Source organism: Harpegnathos saltator, unplaced genomic scaffold, assembly GCF_003227715.2.
Source record: "Harpegnathos saltator strain DR-91 unplaced genomic scaffold, Hsal_v8.6 scaffold414, whole genome shotgun sequence".
Classification (NCBI taxonomy): Eukaryota; Metazoa; Arthropoda; class Insecta; order Hymenoptera; family Formicidae; genus Harpegnathos; species Harpegnathos saltator.
The window spans coordinates 90924-111788 of record NW_020230222.1 but is presented as its reverse complement, the minus strand read 5'-3'; the positions used below and the strand labels follow the sequence as shown (position 1 = coordinate 111788).

Below are 20865 nucleotides of genomic sequence, written 5' to 3'. Positions count from 1 at the left end.
TGCACTTTTCCTGCAATTATATTAATGTATTAAATACTCGTTACAAATAGAATACACAGCAGTTTCTTTCTTCGTTCTTCTCCGTCGGTCTCGACTGGCTTTCGATTTGATCTCGCAAAGTGGCAAATCGATCGAAGAATGACCACCTCTGACCGACATGGAGAAATTTATGTAACTTTCGTGACATTTACTTGAATTTATCATTATCATTATCATTATCATTATCATTATCATTATCATTATCGTCTGATTGTCACAGCCGCCCCGCGGTGTTGCGAGTGATCGCTATCTCGTAATTCGTCCCGCGTGCTACCGGCTACGCGCAATGCATCCTTAAGGTGCACCGCAATTTTTTAACTCCAAAGCGTCTTAGCGTCTTAACGTGGCGAAGGCGGAGGAAGATGGATGAAAATGAAGTTTCCTTCCCTGCGACTCGCAACCGCAAGAAGTGGCTCTAAAGCATCATTATACGACACGACGTGATACGTACCGCGCGACACACAATGCTTCTTTATTATGCACGTCCACATGTTCTTAAGCGCGACACGACACGAGCGTAAATAAGTCTTAGGTTTTTCATCGCCCGTCCTCGCTTCTCCTCCCCGGCCCGGCAGAATGCCGGGCGAGCATTCGTAACGACCGCGGACACGGCCGCTACATAAGTCAATTTTATGTGAGCGAAAACGGATGTCCCCTCCCCCACGCCGAAAGAAATTAGTCGAGCTAACGTGTTCCCTCCCGAATCCACGAAATCGAGAGATGATTTATCGGTTTGACTTAATGCCTTTCCTCGAAAACCGTCAGGGAGATAGCTTCTAGGATCTATTCGACGTATAGCTCGAACTCCAAGAACAAGCCATGAAAACGTTCTTTCCGCGTACCTGAAGTAGCAAAAGCTTTAAAGCGAGGCATTCAGGAGTGATATACCTTCCTGCAAGAGTCGGAAACGCGGTGACGCGGTTGCGTGCGGAAAAATTCACAATGAGTCCAGTTGCAAAAGTAACGTGTCAGACTTCTCCTTGAGCGTTCAACTCTTCGTTCAACTATCGCTCTCATTCTCTTCGGTAAACTTGTAAAACATTACAAGGTAGATAATCGGTTAAACAATCTGGCCAATCTCTCATCCGTCGCAAGGACTTTCTTACCTGCGATGCCGTTCACGACGACGAGCCCTGGAATTATATGCGCCGCCCGAAATTATTGTCGTTTCTAAGGAAATAATCGCTGGATTAACGGACAATCGTCGCACGATTATTCGCATTTTAAGAGCAATGATTCCAAACGAAAAGAGTCGTTCCACATATCGCAGCCAATTATGGTTCTGATCGATATGGGCTCGTACATGTCGCTATAATGGCTTTTGCTAACGACTTTCTGATCCAACTACGACATCGGTCCACGAGTCGCGCCGCTTTCTTTCTTTGTTATCGCATTTCAGAGACCTCCGCGATGTTGTGGCCCACATTCGGCGGATCGTGTGGGTATCCCGACAATTTATATAAAGTACGAAGGAGGAGAAAGAGTGAAAAAGGATGGGAACGGTCCCCGCAGTGCTCACGCGAATAAACGGACGTCCGCTGCTAAGTCCGCAATGCTTTCATTTATAGATCTTGCCGTGAACTACTTACGCCCTATCTTATTTCATCTCGCTAATTATATTATCGGAGCACCGGGAAGCGCTGCTAATGCCTCCACCTGCTGAGGAAATGAAGTCTCCTGCCGCGGAGTCTCGCATTCACCACGCAGATTCGAAGAAGATGACTCGAGCGTACGTTGGACAAGGATTCGGCTGACGAGAGAAAACGACTTCCGAGTGAATGAATTTTCAACACTGTCTTCTTCCTTTCTCTCTTTCGTAACCCGCACGTTCACCACATTGTGACCTAATTCGTGAGGCACAATAACGCTCGAGTGGACGCAAACATTCGTCACTGGCCGCCATACTTTGAAGTGGAAGCGCGGCTAATCAACGCGAGGACCACGCTCCTTTCTGGAAGCCGGTAAGCTCCCGGATCACTGCCAAATCACGCATCAACGGCACAAATCGCCGGGAACACTTTTGTCCGGCGAAATTGCCGTCATTGTCACGGACATCGTCTTGATTCGGTCCGCAGCAACAGCTCTTCGAGCTCCCACGAGCGCCGCGCGAGGGTCAAGAAGAACATGCTCGGGCGAACCTCATCAATACGAATGCCGGCAATAACGAAGACTTCTTCGTCGAGTAACCGGATCGTCCCCTTCGGATCAATATAATCGATATCTACGTGATCCACCATGGTCCACCTGCTCTCCGTCGCTAAGAATAGAATGAAACTTTCCCCCTCCCCCTCCCCCCCGAATACTTCGTAGGCCGGCGGCTCTAAATCCACATCGTCGCCGTGAAAGACGAAACACAATTCGTCTTTCTCGTTGACGTCTCCGCAATGAAATTGGGTTCGCTGCTCGAGACTTTTTAATTCGATGGACCGACACCCTCTTCGACATCACTATGGTCGGCTCATCGATGTACTCAACAGGTAATTTGACAGTGCGTACGTATATGTATCGCGTTTATACGTTAAAAAAAGCTAACAATGCCACAATATATCGGTCACAGAATCTACACTAAATCTACGCTAAATCCTCAAACAAAGTAAGGAATCTCATGTGATTATAATTGACATCCTATTTCCTATTTTACTCGTGGATTTAGAAAAAGAATGGACTGCAATTTAGTCAGTTTGCTTAAGTTTTTACTGTTTTTCTAATACATGCTCTCGGTCTCAGAGAGCACCGTGAGAGACCAGCGATGAGTGGATTAACGAGAGATGACTGCAGTCGAATTTCACAGCGAGGAAATTGACGTCTATATTTCGGCCCGCCACATTAGCACGCATAATTTTGCACAGGCGATCGCGCTCAAGTGGAGAGACTTCGTCGTACCCGCCGCATCAATTGCAAATCGCTGGAACAATGGACCCATGGATAGCCGATTGATCGAATATCGCGCGCAAGTATGCGGATTGGTCCCATCGCTAGCCATCGCGGAGGAAGAACCACTCGGTCGCTCCATATACGAAGGAATCCAGCGAATTGGGAGGCTATTGAGTGCGGCAAAGTGGACGAATGTAATGTACAGCCCACACACGCCTTTCACGAGTGCCCATACCAGAAGGGTCGTTCACGAATACCCAACCCTTTATCGTTATTGCACGTCCGGGGTAGCTCGCGCGCGCGGATGGCTTGTAGGTGGCACGTTTGCCCGCGTGTTTCCCGGCTGTTCGTCATTTTTAGTGGTCGTCCCTCGGTCGGTGAGGTATTAAATTATATTTCAACGGTGTGATTAACGGTCCCGGGATGTATTATTAAAGCGTAGAACTCGGCGGAACGTGGAACCCTTGCTGGACAAGACGACCGGCTCTCCGCTCCGCTGCTTCTCTGCGCGATATTCCTTTCCGCGCGGGTCGTGTAACCTCTTGTCCCTCGGGAGATCGGCCAGCGGATGATGAAGTATCTCGCACGATGAAAAGCGGACGAAAAATCACATGCTTGATGAACACAGGTAGCTTCCTGAAAGTAATAATTAATATTGCACTTATGAGGAAGATTGTGGCACGCTGATGATAAGTGGTTGCGCACTATCGAGTGTGACAAATGGAAAATTTAGGCTGTTTTACGCACAATGGTTAGGAAAGACAATCGCAAGAATCCACGTTGGAAGCCAGCGTCGGTATTTCCGTTGAATAAACAGCCTCGATGGGACGTAGATCACACGAAACGAGAGTAGGTGCTCCCGAGATGGGTATTCTTTCTTAATTCTTTTCGAAAAGTGCGATGGATACATTTCGCGTTTCTCTCTGACGTGATTTACGGTAATTGATCAACGGCGATGAGCGGTTATTAAATTCGCGTTCCCCCGCGCAAACGGGGAGGTATATCTTTCACGGAAATACGGTTATTGCTCTGCTGCTGCTGCTGCATAGGCAAAAGAATCAATAGTTTTGTACCGTTTTACGGAGGTGATTTACGGCAATATGTGAAGGCAGTACGAACTTTAGTTGCAAAAGTAAGTATAATCGTTTTCTTCTTTTTTTTCTAGCACCATCTTGATAATATTTTCCTTTTTATATCTTTTTTTTTATATTTGCATGTTGAAGCTACGTTAAATACTTCCGCTCGTCTGAAACTTTTATCTCTATCGTGTTAAATAATTCAGGGAGCACAGGAAGAAAGAATGAAAGATTATATATATATATATCGATTGTCCATTTTTCTCTCGGCTAATGCACTTCCCAACTTGATGGAAATTTTCTACCAGAACATGCGGATATTAACGGAGCACGTTTCATGGCGAAAAATATCGGCTGACACGCGTTGAAATCGATATATGGTTATCAAATGTGTCTAATTAATCTACCTAAAAAGAAAAAAGACTTCGCTCAACAGCAATATTATACATTTATAAATACAACATTAATGTAAAATCGTATTTATGCGCATACAACATTTCAATATAAATTAAACATCAGATTCCCTCTATACAGAAGAAAATTAATATGACGAAACATACGAAATCCGTTTGGATTCAGGGTTTGACATATTTTCCTCATATCATACAAATGTTGTTTTTGTCAAAGTGACATTACATTGAAATTATACGTAAAGCGTGGGCGAATAATTTTACGAACTGCGCAACGGAATCAAAGCTGTGAAAACGACGAAAAGAGTAAACTCGACGATAAGCAAAAGAACGGTATTAATTTTTAATTTCAAACTGAATCGTGTGTGACTCGATAAAAAGTAAACAATCCCGTAATTACCTGCTCGTTAAAAACATGTGCGAGCCACGAAAAGTAAATAACATAAAAACGAGTGAAAATTGATAAAATTACTATGAATAACTACTAAATTACTATAAATAAGTAAAAATATGCGAGAGAAAAGATAATATTTGCAAAGCAATATCCCACAATGAGCGTCGCACATTATTTAAATTCGTTTATTCGTTAAACGTGATATTTCATTAATGTCCGATAAAACTATTATCACATTCTTCTCTTCCTTCTCGTGTCTTCCCTTTTGTCTTTGTCATTTTACATTTTACGTGTTCTGTCACCAACGAATAAACATGGTGCTAATGATGTAGAGAGTAACGATATCCCCGACAGCCGATTCGACCGTAACGGTCGGCATTGAGCTTTCTATAATTTCACCTGGAGGGCCGCAGCGCCTTCTGCGCTTGACAACTTATATAGAATTGTGCTTACAAGAAATGCGGTGTACGCGTATGACTTAAACTCCGACGATTTACCCCGTTGAATTGGACAGAGCGAAAATTTCCGTCTCGCGGAATTTCAAGTACCGAGAATAGACGTCCGCCCCCGAGCGAGCGACTCCGCGGTTATTGTTGGTGCAAGGTTGAAGAATTTCAATGGAGGACGGCTCGCGTCTCGTTACGGATTCATCGTTCACTTTTTGTCCAGATGGCATTCCCCCGTGAAGCAGGTACATCGTTAGCACCGGCAAATCGAAACGAATGATCGTATCCTGTAGCTTCGTGCAAAAATAACGCTGAAAGCGCGAGCGTTATGAAAATGGATCATTTTTTAACAGGATACGCCATAAAAAGGCCGTCGTATATTATAGAATAAAGCATACATATATTATCCTAATGAGGAGAGGGAAAATGAGGAGAGGAGGAGCAGATACTCGCTCTTCTTCGTCTCTGTCTGTCGTTCAATTAGCGACAGTATCAATCTGACATTGCGCGATCGCTTGGTATCGCAAATAATGTTTGCAAATAATGCGAGAGACATGCGGAGGCCGAAAGGCCGAGAAATGAACTGCGAGAGATAAATTTAAACGAAGCCGCTTTGAAGATCCGCGAGATCACAAGAGTTATGCTCACGACGTTAGAGTACAAAACGGATGAGGCAAGTTTTGATCGTGTGCAGACCAATTATACGTCCGCATATATATCTGGTTGCGCGCACAGTAACGCTAATTACACTGTTTCTCTCTACCAGCGTGTATCCAGCCAGTAATTTATAACTCAGAAACAGGTCGTAAAGGGAATCGTTACTAATGACATCGTAAAACCAATACAGATGTCATATATTTAATGTACATTATCCCCACTCGGAGCGTCGTGTTCCGTGCTTCGATTTAAATCAAACCCCTACGGGTAAAATCAAACGGGAGAAGAAATAGTGCCGGCGACGAGAATCGACAAATAAAAAGATGAATTACGCGGCGGCGGCGGTGGCGGCGGCGGCGACGGCGACGTATCCCAAATCGGATATTGTTAAAACGTTGATTAAAGCGCACGCTTTATCCCCGAACAGTCGACTTTGGCTTGCAGTGTTTTGTAAAGCACTCAATGTAAAGCATTTCATTCGCGTGAAAAAGATGAATTGCGCAAGCAGCTCGATTCGCGGCTGAAAGAGGAGGGGGGAAATGGATGTCCGTGTGAATTGTGCAGCCGACAACGACTCTTCGTAAAAGCGATTCTTCGCGCCACGCGAAGGTCCACGAGCTCCGTTATTATCGCGGCATCATGGTAAATATCTCCTGCCGCGTCAAAGTCCGCGATAATGATATCGCCATGTTAATTGCCATAATACATGCCCGCTCGATCTTCCTCGCGCCGGACGCATTTTCCCGCGCGAACGAAAACTCCACGGATAAATCGAATAATCGGCCGGGCCGCGCGTGTCTCTCGTCGCAATCACTTTCGTAAGTAATCGCATTCGAATCGAAACATTCGCGCCGCGCGATGAAATTGCCGCGTGAGATCGTAAAGAAGTCGAGCGAGCCGAGCGAGAGTAGAAAATATCATTCCGCCGTGTGTACGTACACCCGCCGATTTCCGTTTGCTTCGCCGCTGTTTGAACGGGCGAGAAAAAAGAGAGAGGAGAGAAACCCGATCTCGAATCGTAATTCAAACACTCTCCGGAAGCACGGAATATTCATTCGAGTGTGCTCATTCGGCAACATTTACTCCCGCAGTGTCCCCGGCGCTGAAATCCGCTCGCAGCGGACCGCCATCCTTCTTGCATTGCTTCCGCCGAAAATTAGGAGCAGAAAAGGTTTCCGATGTTGCGGAAGAAGTTTCGCCGCAGAGCCCCGCGCGAAACCGCGCTGCGGAATTATGGAACGGATAGACGTTGGGACACGGGGATCGATTAATGGAGACCAGCCGCCGCGATGCGGTTTGGCGAAAAGTAACCGAAACTGCGACCGACCCTCAGAGCGCGGCGCGAGAACGGTTTCCGGCTCAAATGGAATTTCAAGCGTTTAACTGACAGCTGACGAATCTGCGGCACTGATGGTGTTTTAGCAGACAACCGCCAGCCGCATGCTAGAGGTGACATTTTTATCGAAAAGGATAAAGCTCGGGGGATTCTAATTTCCTTTCGATCACGATCTATCTATTTATGAGCGTCAAAGAGCCAAGTTAGAATCCGGAATTGTGAGGAAAATGTTCGATGCTGTATTTTTTACGAAATATCTGTGATGGTGGAATATAATATAAAAGAAGGATCTATAAGTAAAATGAATATTTCAATATTGTGCATTTTAAGACGCACATACATGTATAATTTTATATATATATATATATATATAGCTCTTTTTGAATTGCAGTATTTTACATATCTGATAACTAGCCTTGCAGGAAAATCGCTGCCATAGTCGCGCTCTCAGGTTCCTCTCGGATGAAACTTTATATTCTCTCAAGAGATAACAGTTCTTAGAATATATATTATTATTGTATAAATTATGAGCTTAGCATTTTATTATTATAAATTGTAAGTTTATAATTGTTAGTTTAACACGACAAAGTAAACTTTGTACGTAAAAATGTAATAACTTTTTTCTGAACAAACGTGATGATTGCAACTGCTGGGAAGAATTAAGAATGGTTTGAGTTTCAGCTTAATTTTATGGAAGTCGATAAAATGTGGTTCGAATCTTGGAAAATTTTACAGAATGTTTACCTTGTGACTGGCGAGGTAAAATTGTGATTTGAATCACGACTAAAATCTGCTTCATAACCAAGACTCGAACCATCCCAACCAATCTCGATAAAATTTAGCCGAGGGTAAATCAAGCGTTTTTTCTGAATTTTTAGAATTACATTCGATAATGTTCGTCAATTTACGTGAAATGGCACAATTTTCAAACGTTTCCCTCTGCTGAAACTGCTCCAAATTAACTGTTAATTTTTTTCAATTTTTTGCGACATTTTTATTCTCATTTTTATTTTCAGTGGAAGGAAAAATTCGAATGAGACGCCGTCTTATATAACGCGAAGAGTATCATTAAATGCAATTTCATTTATGAGATAATGCTAAAGACTGTCAGTCCTGGGTGAATTTTCAATTGGCCTCGAGGGCCTCGAGGGGCCTGGAGGTAATTCAAGAGTCATGACAATATCAACCGTTTCAGCTACACCGAGGATAACACAAACATTTGTATCTTTGTCTTGTAGAATTTATTTTTCAACTCTGAAGCAGAGAGAAGGGGAGAGAGGTAGTGTCCCTGGGAGTTTATAATTAACGTATATGTGTGTAAACATGAATCGAACTCGTTAAAAATACTCCGGTTTTATTTTTAATTAATTTTATTCGGAGGACATTTTCCTCCGAGGCAGAAATACGAAATTTTCCGGTGTAGATCGAGCGCCGGATACTTAATTATTTTATTGCGGACGAACAATTAATCCCAATTGGAATTGCATTCGGTAATATTCGAGGCAAATAGAATAAGACCACTCCTGAATTTTTCCACCCACCACAAATGCTTGAAAAAAATTAGCCTAATGGTTTTAAATTAAAGAAACAAATTTTTTTTTCAAACCCACAAATAGGCAATGGTGAGCAAGTATCGCACGATTTAATTTGTTGCACTCAGTTGATTACGTTTCTTACATAAATTACCGAGACACGGCAATATTGGAGCTGATGGTCACTGGTGGCCATGGCACACCACGGCAACAGAATCCCGACACCGTTAACAACATGTTAACGAGTGAAAAACCACCGCGTGGTGGTCGAGGCCAAATTACATTCATCCGCGGGTTCCTGAATCTCTCGGCCGGTCTCGCCGGCCAAGACCGCCGCCGCCGCCGCCGCCGCCGAGGCGGCGGCGATGGAGGCGGAGACGGGCGTTCGTTCGTTAACCGGAAATCGAGGCTCAAATCCAATATAGATCGATCAGTAAATAGACCGTGAGCCGGCACGAGAGCGTCGCTGGCTCGCGCTCGTAGTATTTGCAGCCAGCAAGCCCGCGGATCTTTGCCTTCTGGCAAAGCCTATCGTGACACCGTTTCGGCCGCATTGCGCCGGGCAACGGCCGGCCGGGCTCGCCCGCTTATTCCGCGTCGTTTGACCGGCGATTCCAGCCGTCTCTCGCGCGCCGTTTCGGCCGCAGTGAGTCCTTGGCCGCGTGCGTGCACACCACCCCGTGCACCCTTCTCTGCGACACGCAGCCGTGCCCCCGACTCGCTTGGAACTTGTACCTTCGCTGAGCCACGGCCACCCCCGGCGCGCCGGCAAGTAATACGCACACTGTTGGCCCACCTCGTCATATCGAGACACGACTTGTGCCTTGCTGAACACTTGAGACGATAGACACAGACACACACGTTGGTCTTCTCATGAGACTTCGAGGCTGCGGAAGAATCCTCTTCGACGACTTCCGCCATTGAGCAAGCCGCGCGAATACTTGGGGTCCGGACGCTCGGATGCGCCCTTGTTAAGGGCTACCGATCCTTTGTAACTTTTGGCTCTTTGTTTACTCTATCATTTGGGCTCTCAGTTGGAATCGTTTGTAATTGATTTGTTATCGCTTGTTAAGACTTGAACGTCGGCTCCTGCCCGCCCTGATTTCTTCTTTCTTTGTTCATGTTGACTGCTGTGTTCGGTGGCTTTTCCTAAGGGCTAAAGGAGACCGCTTGTCACGCGTCTAGTTTGAGCATTCATTGCGAGGAAAACACCGTGAAAGAAGGTCAGCCGGAACAACTCGAAGGGAATTAAAGGGACCCAGTTTCAGGACTGTTTATATGACGATTTTAACTGAACTAAACCTTTTTAACAAAACTTTCGTGTTCTTACAATCACCTTTCCTGTTTCCTGTGTGTGAAATAGCCCAAAACTCAGTCCGATAAGACGAGCATAAAGCTGAGCTCGGGACACATTTCGGGTCGTATTTATCGTCTGATTGGTTGAATCTTCAATCGAAGGTAGGATTACGAGAGGGATATATGTACAAAATTATTTTGCACTGTTTGCTAAATCTAGCGATCCGAATCCCTACGTCCGACTCGATTTTCTCCTATTTGCCTCGAGTGTAGTTTGCGCGACGGGATTTACGTAACTCTCGGACACGGTTCTCTCCGCAGCATACCAGCGCAGTGGGAGAGGGCCGCTTTGTAGGATTCCTTTCCTACCGTGCCTTTCAGAACAAATATACACAAAACGCATGACCAACATGACCTTTGGATCAACTTGACCCGGTCACCCCTACATAGCCCGGGTTCGTGGGGTGACCAGACACGGTTGCGAGGAAGAGTTCGTGCCGGTCGTCGTCGGTGGCGATTGTTCGCACGGGCGAACTTCTTGCAGAAAAAAAGGGAAGAGAGCGAAAACCGTTCGGTTGATCTCGCGGCTGAACTGATTCGGCGCTTGTGTGAATACGTTCGATCGGCGCACACCAGAGTCACGGAAGTTCCATGCACGATGATGCTCCGAGGAAGGTCCTTATCGTTTGATTCGCGGAAATGTTAGATTGATTTCGAAAGAGATTCACGATAACCCAGAGTCACGAACGAAATTGCAATCGGAAACTCGCGTTTCCGCTAGCGGAATCACAAGCAGTTCCGTGATAGCTCCTCACAGGAGTCGAGACCGATGCAATTCCGACGAGTTCGAGCCCCTCGATGATGCGACAGCTCCGACGGGAGGTCGCAACAATTTCGATCCGGTGCGCGGAATTTACGAGCGAATTCTCGATCGTAAATCTCCCTGTCTCACCCCATCCGCCGCGTCAAGAAGCGGAGTTAGCACGATGACTGCCGCTTAGGAGTGACACCTAGGGTGCCTAGGGTGCCATTCAGAGATAACGCTTAAAACCATAATGATCTTGCTTTACTCCTGGCTTAGTTAAGCCTTCGATAGTCTGGCCTGTTCATGGACTAAGCTCTGTTATTCAGAGACATTTTTCTTCTAACTTTAGTGTCCGGACTACATCAAGTCTTTTAACGCGTCAAATAATCGTATTTATGACTCGTCAGGAAATTTACAAAAAAACAAAGTTCTACGGAAAAAAAAAAAAAAAAAAAACATAAACGAATATTATTTGAATATTATCTGACGACGTTTGATTTCGCCTCACCTCGCTAGCCGATTAAAGTTCACTCGTCGACTCGAATCCTACATTTGCGATTTATGATGGCACTTATTTATAAACGGTTACCTTGGCAGCTCGCGCAATCCCGAGAATCGTTGACCTCTCTTTCTAAATCGTGCATATTCTCGTGATTTATCGCGACGGTATATTTATCGTTTACCGTTGCATCGGTAAACAACGCAGAAATAGCGCTGCAAATATCCTGTGCTTGTAAAAATCCTGTATCCGGCATCCGTGTTGTCCGTTCACGTTGCCAGTATCCCGATATATCTGAAAACACTACGCAGTTTAAGTACGTAAGCAAAATTCGAGAGACTTCGAGCAAATTTCGTTCCTCACCGAGCGAAGAAACTTGACTTGCGTCATAAAATGTTCAAATTAACGAACAAAAATTCCTGATAATTTGAGGTCGATCTACTTACTCGTGAGACAATGACAAAATTTTGTGGGGAAAATTGTTGATGGCTGATAACCGCTTACTTTTGCCGATCGATGGTATTATTTGCAGCTTAAAATGAAAAGACCGAGACGTGTTTTCTTAGATGTGAAAACTCCGAACTTTACACTCGCTCTTTTTTCCTGTCCATTCTATTCACGGGTCGGTTGCGTAAACCTCACGAAAGCTTTCTCGCGTAGTCAAACCTACCGAATGTGATTTTAGATGTAGAGCGACATGGCAATCAGCATAAAATTCACAAAATTCGACAACACGCCATGGGGCTTTCGATTAGCGGGCGGGAGCGATTTTCCACAGCCGCTTACTGTTATCAGAGTAAGTCTTTTTATCTTCATCTCACTTATCAGCATTTGTCGGTATCGATGAAATGTGATTACGACGAAAACGATACGATCATTATTCTTACACAGCCAGAAGTTAAGTAATTTTGTCGATCAACGTAACTCTGTTTTATTGCGTATCTAAATTGTTGTCGTATCTTTTTGATAGAATTTGTGTAAAAAATTAATTAAGCAGAATTGAGAGAGATCGAGGATAGTATATAATTGGGATCTATGAGAGGGTCAAAGCATAAAATGCAGAAATAATCTACAGGTCACGGAAGGCAGCCTGGCCGAATGTATGGGTTTAAAGGTCGGCGACGTCGTTGTAAGATTAAACGACCAGCCGATCAGCTGCTTAACTCACGGACAGGCGCATGAGGCGCTCTTGCACGCTGGCAACAACTTCGTTCTGGGTGTGCAAAGGTAAGATGTGAAGCATTGGAATGCATTTGTTTCTTTTTTTCTATCATCAGAATCGTTAGTGCAAAATTTAAAAAAAAAATTGAAATATTTAATGTTTCAAGCAAAATTATTAAAAATTGTTCAGCACTGGAGGGCAGAGTATTTCCTACACGATCAAACAGATGCGTAAGCTACGTTTTCGGACAATTGCACTCTCACACATGTTTCTAAAAAGCATTGTTTATAACAACAAACAATTAATTAATTGTTTTTCTATGTCAAACAGGATGAAAGCACGTGTGTCAAATTTGCGCACAAATTTCTCTTTCGCATATTAATCCTCCGGCACGATTTGCTGCAGAGCGCCAAGTGTTGCTCTTTCGCGGCGAGTTTCACTCGGATTGAAAAAAAAAAATAACAAAAGCTTCTAAACATTTATTATAGCTTTTAAACGAAAGAAGATAAAATACTCAAGCAACGACTGTTAATCTTCAGATATCGGACCGCAACTCGCTTAACGAAACTCGCGTGACTCGAGGATTCGAGGACGACAACGTTATACACGTGTATTATATATTTCGAATCGATCGATTGAAACGTGAAGCGAGATTGCCGATTGGCAACATCCTGCCGACACGATTGGCTCTTAAAACAAAGATTATCGTTATTATAACCTTCCGCTCTTAATAGACCGCGAGGATTGCTCAACGAGCCTCACACGACGGTAATACGAGTGACAGCTCTATTTTCGGTCGATCGATTCAAATGCATCGACAGCTGCTGCCTCATCGCCGTCGGCGCGTATCTTCGTTGCGAAAGACACCTCGTGACGATGTTCATCTCCGCGATGAAGGTACCCCGCTGACAAGGCGAGAGACGGGGCGGGCGAACGTGAGGGCGGAAGTGCAAGGCGGCGCGTGGCTGTCGCGTCACGACTCGATCGCGATCGTCGTGCGTGTCGGGTTTATCAGGCGGAGGATGCGATCTCGTGTATATTTCACACTCGGGGAATTTGCGCGGCGCAATACGCGGCCTGGCGGCGAATTTAGCGAGAGGAGAGCGCCCGACCGCGCCTAATGATGCGCGCACGCTCGCGTCATTCATCGCCGGGCCCTCATATATTCGACTAATAACGCCGCGACGCGGCTTTAAGGGGCGAGAATATCCACCGTCGCCGTGTGAGCTCTGCGTATGTGGCAATGTATTGCGAAAACCTATAAATAGGTGACCCAGAATGAAAGATGTTTATCATTGGTCGGCGGTTTTATCGCTTGGGCCGTTTCTCCCCCGTCGTTGCACGTCGTTTCTTCGCACTCTTCTCCTTCTCCCTGCTCCTCTCCTCTCTCTCTCTCTCTCTCTCTCTCTCTCTCTCTCTCTCTCTCTCTCTCTCTCTCTCTCTCTCTCTCTCTCTCTCTCGTTCTCTCTCTCTCTCTCTCGTTCTCTCTCTTTCTCTCTCTCGTTCTCTCTCTCTCTCTCTCTCTCTCTCTCTCGTTCTCCATCTTCCTCTCGCAATTGGGCTCGGACTCGGTGGAGCGCGTCTCGCATCCTAAAAGCAAATCGCGCACTCGGTGCACCCGTGTCCGCGCATAATTCGAGCAGCCGAGAGTGCATAATTTGAGCCGAGCCGGTCGGCGCATTCGCCGCTGCCGCTGCCGCCGCCGCAGCCGCCGCCGCCGCCGCCGTCACAGTCGCCACAGCCGTCGCGTACACGCCGGAGAAAGTCCTATTTTCTTCTTGGTCGCTGTGTGTTGCTTGCGCAGAGAGGAAGAGGCACGAAAGGCCGCCGAGGCGATATCGGAAGAGAACATCGTTCCATATAAAATCGCGGTGAGTATCCACGAGACGAAAGGTGAACAGCGAGGTAGTCATGCTCTTTTCATCGCCGAGCGGGATTTCGCGGCACTTTTTTGCGACACTCGAACTTTTCGCGCGCACCTCGCCAAGGTATCCAGATAGAGCCGAAAATCGCAACGTCGAAGACGTCGTGACGAGAAAATTCGAGTCGAACGATAATTCTGCTAGAAATCGATCGGACGCGTACAGGAAGATTGCGCGAAGATGAGAAGAGTTTTAATATTCCGTTAGTAGCGTGCAACTTGATGGACTCGTGCGACGGTGAAGAAAGTAAGAATGAGCGAAAAGTAAATTTCTATTGTTATCTTCTCGGCATTCTCTCTCGGCACGTCGTGCCGATTTTCTGTTCCACCTGGCTTCCACCCGGCCGGTGTTTACTCCGAGAGCGCGATTACTTTTGCGGACGTTTTCGAGAGTCTGCAGGGAAAGACAAGGGGAAAAAGGATGATATATTCTTTCCCACCGAGCCGAACCCGAGACTTGATTTTTTATTTATCGTTGACTCGGTTAGTCTTTAGTATGTCCCTGAGAATATTCGGCAATTCTCACGCAATGCTCACGAGGAATTCCGGTGAATTCCTCGTGATTATGAATACGTTCAGGAGTGAAAGATCCTTTGCCACTTGGCTAGGTGAAGCCTCCTCGTCCACGTTGGGGGAAATCTTTGGTCTGAAATTTGCATGACATTTGGAGAAATATGGTGAACCAGAGAAAGTGGCGGCGATGATGACGTCGAGCCTGCTTATTAGCTTGCAGACTTACCGCCGCTCTTCCCAGAACAAATCTTGAAGGAGGAGACAGTGATCGAGCGATACGAAGAGGAGACCGTCGAGCAAATCGCGTCCGCCGAAGACGAGGTCAGGCAAGAGGAAGAGAAGCTCGCGGAGGAGAAACCGGTGGACGCCGACAGTGAAATCGTGCCGAACAAAAATCTCACGGATGACGAGATCGCGCAGCTGATCCTCGAGGAGGAGGAGCTTCTGTCCGATCAGGGATTATTGGGGTACATTTTCACGATCGCCTTTATTCGTCACGGCCACCAGTGAAATTACACGGAACGAGATCGTCAGTGTACTTTCCCTTCACCGTTTTTTTCATTCACCAAATCTGCCGGCGACGATTTTCCCGGCGATTATAATCGAAAGCATCCCGAGCAGCAGTCGGTGTCTCCAGTGAACTCGGTCGCATCCTTCAGGAATTCTAGGAAATATTTCCGGAATAAAGAGGGCGGCAGGCTTTACGTTGAACTTTTAAAAGCCCAAAACCGCACGAAATTAAGAATCTCGAATTGATACTATTTTAAAGGTCTATTTTAAATAATTAACCGTGTGACTTCTGAATTTTAGTCCAACATGAAATCTACCGTATCTATCTTTTTATTCCAGAAATATTACCAGAATTTCCAGAGAATATCTCGACTTGCCAATCGTTTTATTCTCTCAGCTATTCGTTCTTTTTCTTTTCTATCGAGTTAGTGTTCCTATTCCGGATGCAAGCGAACATTAGATGTGCTTTTTTAATTTCAAACTCAATTTCTCCGTGACGATTTAACTTTCCGCACGCTCCATCTCATCGACAGGGTGAACTTCAAGAAGCTCCGCCCGCGCGCCTCGATCTTGAAGGGCTCCAAGGTGCTGGAAGAGCTGCAGAACATCTCGACAGCCGAGCCTGAGCGGGTGCAAGAGTTGAAGCACACCTCCACCTTCCTGCGGAAACCGCAACGACCGGTACCGAAGCCAAAGAGCCAGCCAACCGAAGAGGACGACGGCGAGACCTACAGGGTCGTGATCAAGAAGCAGGACAAGAAGACGGTGATCGCGCGTCTCGTGGAGAAGGGCCTGCTGCCGTCAGGATCGGGGATTCCCAAGACACCCGAGCCACCGTACGAGGTAAACATGCATGAAACGAAGAGCGATCTCAAGGAGGATTGTCCTGAAATCGACCCGAATCCCTCGCGTTCCACCTTGTCCTCCGACACCACCGGCGACTTGTTGTCTCCGCATTTCGATACCAACGAGATGCGTCCACTCGAAGCTCAGATGATACATGCCGCGTCCGCCAGTTCGGAGCTCCCTCATGTGGGACCGAGTCCCCATCGAGCATCCATCGGCGAGCTCGCTCAGAAGCCTGTGAGGAGATCGAGTATGTGTGCGCGAGCGCACTACGCCGAAAGGATTCTCCTCGAAAAGGTCAATATCTTCGGCGAACAGCCGCTCTCGGAGCCACCGCGGGCGAAGAAGAGCCGCGTCGTGTCGAAGCGCAAAGCCCGGATGAGGGGCAAGTACCTGGCGACGTATTTGAAGCGCGAAAGCGCCCGTCTCATCTCCCTGCTGACGACATTATTCCAGTTCCTGCGGAAAGCAGACGTTTCAGAGCCGAGCGAAGCGTCGAGGATGCGCCGGCGACGCTCGAGCGTGAAGGGCTACTACCTGGAGCACGTGCTCCAGAAAAACGTCGCTCCCATGCTCCAGTGCGTCAAGGAAACCTGCCTCGTGGCACCTGCCGATCACTATCAGGAGATCGACAGCGCACAGAAAGACGAGCCGAAATCTACCAGGAACTTCAAGGTCCATGAGCTATTCGTCGAGTACATTCGTAAGGTCTACGGATGGCTAGAGAATGGCTCGTCTTCGCGGAAAGAATCTGCTGTGGTCACTTTTGACGACTCGGACGAATGGAAGGAAAATCGCAGTGCCTGCGTCGTCAAGTTTGCCGAAAAAAATCCTTCCTCCACCACTAACGCTTCCGATAGTCCAATCGTAATCGAAGAAATAACTGACGAGAGTGAACGCGACGTTCCCGAATGCGAAGACTTTATCGAGGGTTCCAGCTCTTCACAAATCATAGATACAGTTCCCGAAGAGGAACACGCGCTCTCGCAATTCCTGCAGTCGACCGAAGACTACATCTCCGCCGAGGTGTTTCACCGCGGCCACAGGAGACTTTCCAAGCCTCGGAAATCCATAGACGTCATCCCTAAAGAAGACAAGGATGGTTTGTCCAAGATCCTGCAGTCGACCGAGGACTACATCTCCAGCGAGGTGTTTCATCGCGGCCACAGGAGACTTTCCAAGCCTCGGAAATCCATAGACGTCATCCCTAAAGAAGACAAGGATGGTTTGTCCAAGATCCTGCAGTCGACCGAGGACTACCTCTCCAGCGAGGTGTTTCACCGCGGCCACAGGAGACTTTCCAAGCCTCGGAAATCCATAGACGTCATCCCTAAAGAAGACAAGGATGGTTTGTCCAAGATCCTGCAGTCGACCGAGGACTATCTCTCCAGCGAGGTGTTTCACCGCGGCCACAGGAGGCTCTCCAGGACCCGTAAGTCCATAGACGTTATTCCTAAAGAAGACAAGGATGGTTTCTCCAAACTTCTGCAGTCGACCGAGGATTACATTTCTAGCGAGGTGTTCCATCGCGGCAGCAGGAGGCTCTCCAGACCCCGCAAGTCCATAGACGTCATCCCTAAAGAAGACAAGGATGGTTTCTCCGAACTTCTGCAGTCGACCGAGGATTACATTTCCAGCGAGGTGTTCCATCGCGGCAGCAGGAGGCTCTCCAGGAGACTGTCCAAGGACTCGGATCTGGAGAACGGCGCATTGTCGGATCTTCTTCGCTCGACCGGCGACTACGTCTCCAACGAGGTGTTCCATCGTAGAAGCAGGAGGTTGTCCAGGGCGTCCAAGAAGGACCTGCCGTGCACGGGACCTATCTGGTGGGACGGGCTGAAGGGTATGCGTCTGAGCCTACCATGGTTCTCACTCAGGGTCACCGACGAGAAGAGCACGGAGCACGCTGATGTCTGCACGGAGAAGATCGACCCCGAGATTGAGCACGACAGTCGCAGGCTGTCGTTCGTGCCGACAATCCTCTATCAGGGTATCACGAATCGCATCGGCGTCGACTTCACGAGGCTGGTGGCTTACGCCTTCGTGCCCTGCACCTCGATCGTTCTGCTCTACTTGTACAAGTAGCCGTCTACCGTGCGACGACGTCCGTGCCTGATCTGAACGATTGAGCGGTACCCAAACGGACGTTACCGATGCAATGAGGCGTTAGTCTGTCTAATCTTGGAGCTTAGCGCACGATATCTACATGAGCACGGCTGTATTCAGGCTGAAACGAGCATCTTGGAACTCTGATTGCGCCAGACCTCTTATTGTAATCGCGGCCTTGACATGTACACTAATCGGCAGCGTAGTCTTAACTTGAGGCAATGACGGAGCTCTTCATTCTTAACCGATTCGATTCCAAGGAGCAGAAATTCGGTTCCCTTCGACCAGAACGCGTTTGCTCCGTTCATTGTCGTGTTGATTCGAGCAGTACTTTTTCATCGTGTATTAAAGTACTAATTTTTACTTCGCAAATATTTTATAGTTTATCGGTGTTGTTCAGTAATATTTGTCAGAGGTTTAAATACTGTAGTTTCTTTATTAGGCTTGCTTATAATTGTGCTGCGTGTTGTGGCCATTTTGCCGGTTGGTGTATGTGTGTATCACCACATGTGGATCATCCGTCGACGTGCCAATGAGTGTCTCATGTGTAATACGCGCTCGAACTTCACCCTCTGTGTAACCACGTGTAGCATGCTCTTTCTCTCTCTTTCTCTGTTTCTTCGTTACTAGAATGAATTAGCCAGAGTGACTTTGTCGTACAGAAGTAGTCTGCGCAAATGTAATTAACTCCTTCACGTAATTGACCTCCCAATGATGTGAAATGTGATTAAAGATAGTAGATTACTGAGTTGTTGAAACTGATTATTTGTACTCGAACCTCTCTCCTTATATGTCGATATATGTTGACAACTTAACGTTGAGAATTCAGTACAGTGACCACTTTCAACCTGGGACCTTCAGTTTCGCCCGAAACAAAAAAAAAAGACAAAAAAAATGATTTTCTTCGAAGAAAAATTATTCCGGAAAGGTAAGTACATGTTTAACATTCTTCAATGCTTTTCTATTGGAATATCTGTTACCAGTTAAATCCCAATCATTCCAAATAAAAGAAAAACATTTTAGCGACAGGAGTGACAGGATTCAGGCAGTATGTTCCTCGATACGGAATCCTATCATAATTTTTACTATAAAATTCTTCCCGTGTACGAAACAGCTAAGCAGTGCTAAAAAAGAGTCCAAACATTTCCATAAGTTTTTAACCCTTAAAAGCTACTGTCAAATATCTAGCTAATTTAAAAGCTAATTTTTCTTGTTATTCTTTACAGCAAAATATATTTGCGAGAATTGATCTGTTTTATCATAATGTTATCGTTACTGATAAAATGAATAAATACCTATAAAAACCTATAAAATTACTATTGTCAATGTGGTTTTTTAATAGGATCAAAAATCCGCATGGGGTGAGATTTCACCTATGGTAGCGTTTAAGGGTTAATTTCGATTGATTGGCTCTCGTTAGATTTCGCAAGAGCTTCTCGCAAAGAGTTTCTTCTCCACGCTTTCCCGCCGCTGAAACTGTCGCGTCTCTTCTGATCCAGACCAGCAGCCCGATCGCGACACCGGAACCCACGTGCACAGCGGAACTGGAAACAAAGCCCGACTCGCGTCCCGCGTCGAAGGCCGAGGGAGAAAAGAAGAGCGAGCTCGACGAGAGCAAAACGAACGAGAGATCCGAGGGCGCGAGTAACGAAGAGGAAGATCGCGGTGCCGAGCATCACACGGCGGAGGAGACTGCCGTCGGGGAGGATTCGAGCATTTCCGGCAGACAGACGACGGATTCGTCGACTGACGCGGTCGACAACGAGAAGATCAAGAAGCTGGTGACCACTGAGATCAACCTTGAAAAGCAGCTGGAGAACGTGCAGCGGCAGTTGCTCGCTCTCAAGCGGCTACCGAGCGAGATCGAGAATCACCTGAGAATCGTGTCTGATCAACTGCACATGATTATGGAACTGAGTGGTGTACGATCCCTTGGCAACAGAAACGGCCAACAACGCCGCGATGACTCGTCAGGTGACCGAAATTCGTTGTAGTCGAAATAGCCAGCGCCAGGGTGGACCTTGACGAGTATCAGGTTCTCTCTCTCTCTCTCTCTCTCTCTCGTTCTCTCTCTCTCTCTCTCTCTCTCTCTCGTTCTCTCTCTCTCTCTCTTTCTCTCTCTCTCTCTCTCTCTCTCTCTTTCTATCTCGGAGAGACCGGCATATTTTCGAGTTTCGTCGTTACGCGATTCTGAACGGTTGCCAATTCAGGCGCGCAAGTCGATCTCTCTTCCTCTCTCTCTCTCTCTCTCTCTCTCTCTCTCTCTCTCTCTCTCTCTTTCTCTTTTCCGTAGGTTGAAATTAAATCGCTCAACCGAGTAATTGATGAGCCGAGGGTTTATTTCGCGAGGAATACTCTGACCGACGTTGTGACGAAGAACGAGATCTTTCGAGGCAGGAAAAAGTTGAGAGAAGATTGATTTTTGTTGAGGAAAGTTGTTGAG

The 20865-nt window shown here is 46.6% G+C and overlaps 1 protein-coding gene across 4 annotated transcripts; it reads left to right on the top strand.

The window, feature by feature from the left end:
- Nucleotides 1-9259: 9259 nt before the first annotated feature.
- LOC105186101 (uncharacterized) lies at nucleotides 9260-19170 on the top strand. 4 transcript variants are annotated; one of them, XM_025301402.1, is made up of 7 exons: nucleotides 9260-9532; nucleotides 12050-12160; nucleotides 12440-12591; nucleotides 14331-14397; nucleotides 15174-15427; nucleotides 16004-17608; nucleotides 17732-19170. In XM_025301402.1, the coding sequence occupies exons 2-7, from the start codon at nucleotides 12062-12064 to the stop codon at nucleotides 18399-18401; spliced, it is 2847 nt and encodes a 948-aa protein (XP_025157187.1). In that variant the 5' UTR covers nucleotides 9260-9532; nucleotides 12050-12061; the 3' UTR covers nucleotides 18402-19170. The 4 variants fall into 4 exon arrangements, with proteins under 4 accessions (XP_025157187.1, XP_011144383.2, XP_011144399.2 ...); XM_011146081.3 differs by having other exon boundaries at nucleotides 9261-9532; nucleotides 16004-19170; XM_011146097.3 differs by having other exon boundaries at nucleotides 9261-9536; nucleotides 16004-19170.
- The last annotated feature ends 1695 nt before the right edge of the window (nucleotides 19171-20865 follow it).

Bases quoted from the DNA above. Each gene is read 5' to 3' on its own strand.
- LOC105186101 (XM_011146081.3), top strand. From the start codon at position 12,062: ATGGCAATCAGCATAAAATTCACAAAATTCGACAACACGCCATGGGGC. The intron at 12,161-12,439 runs GTAAGTCTTTTT...AATAATCTACAG, and splicing joins AGCCGCTTACTGTTATCAGA to GTCACGGAAGGCAGCCTGGC. The intron at 15,428-16,003 runs GTACATTTTCAC...TCTCATCGACAG, and splicing joins TCCGATCAGGGATTATTGGG to GGTGAACTTCAAGAAGCTCC.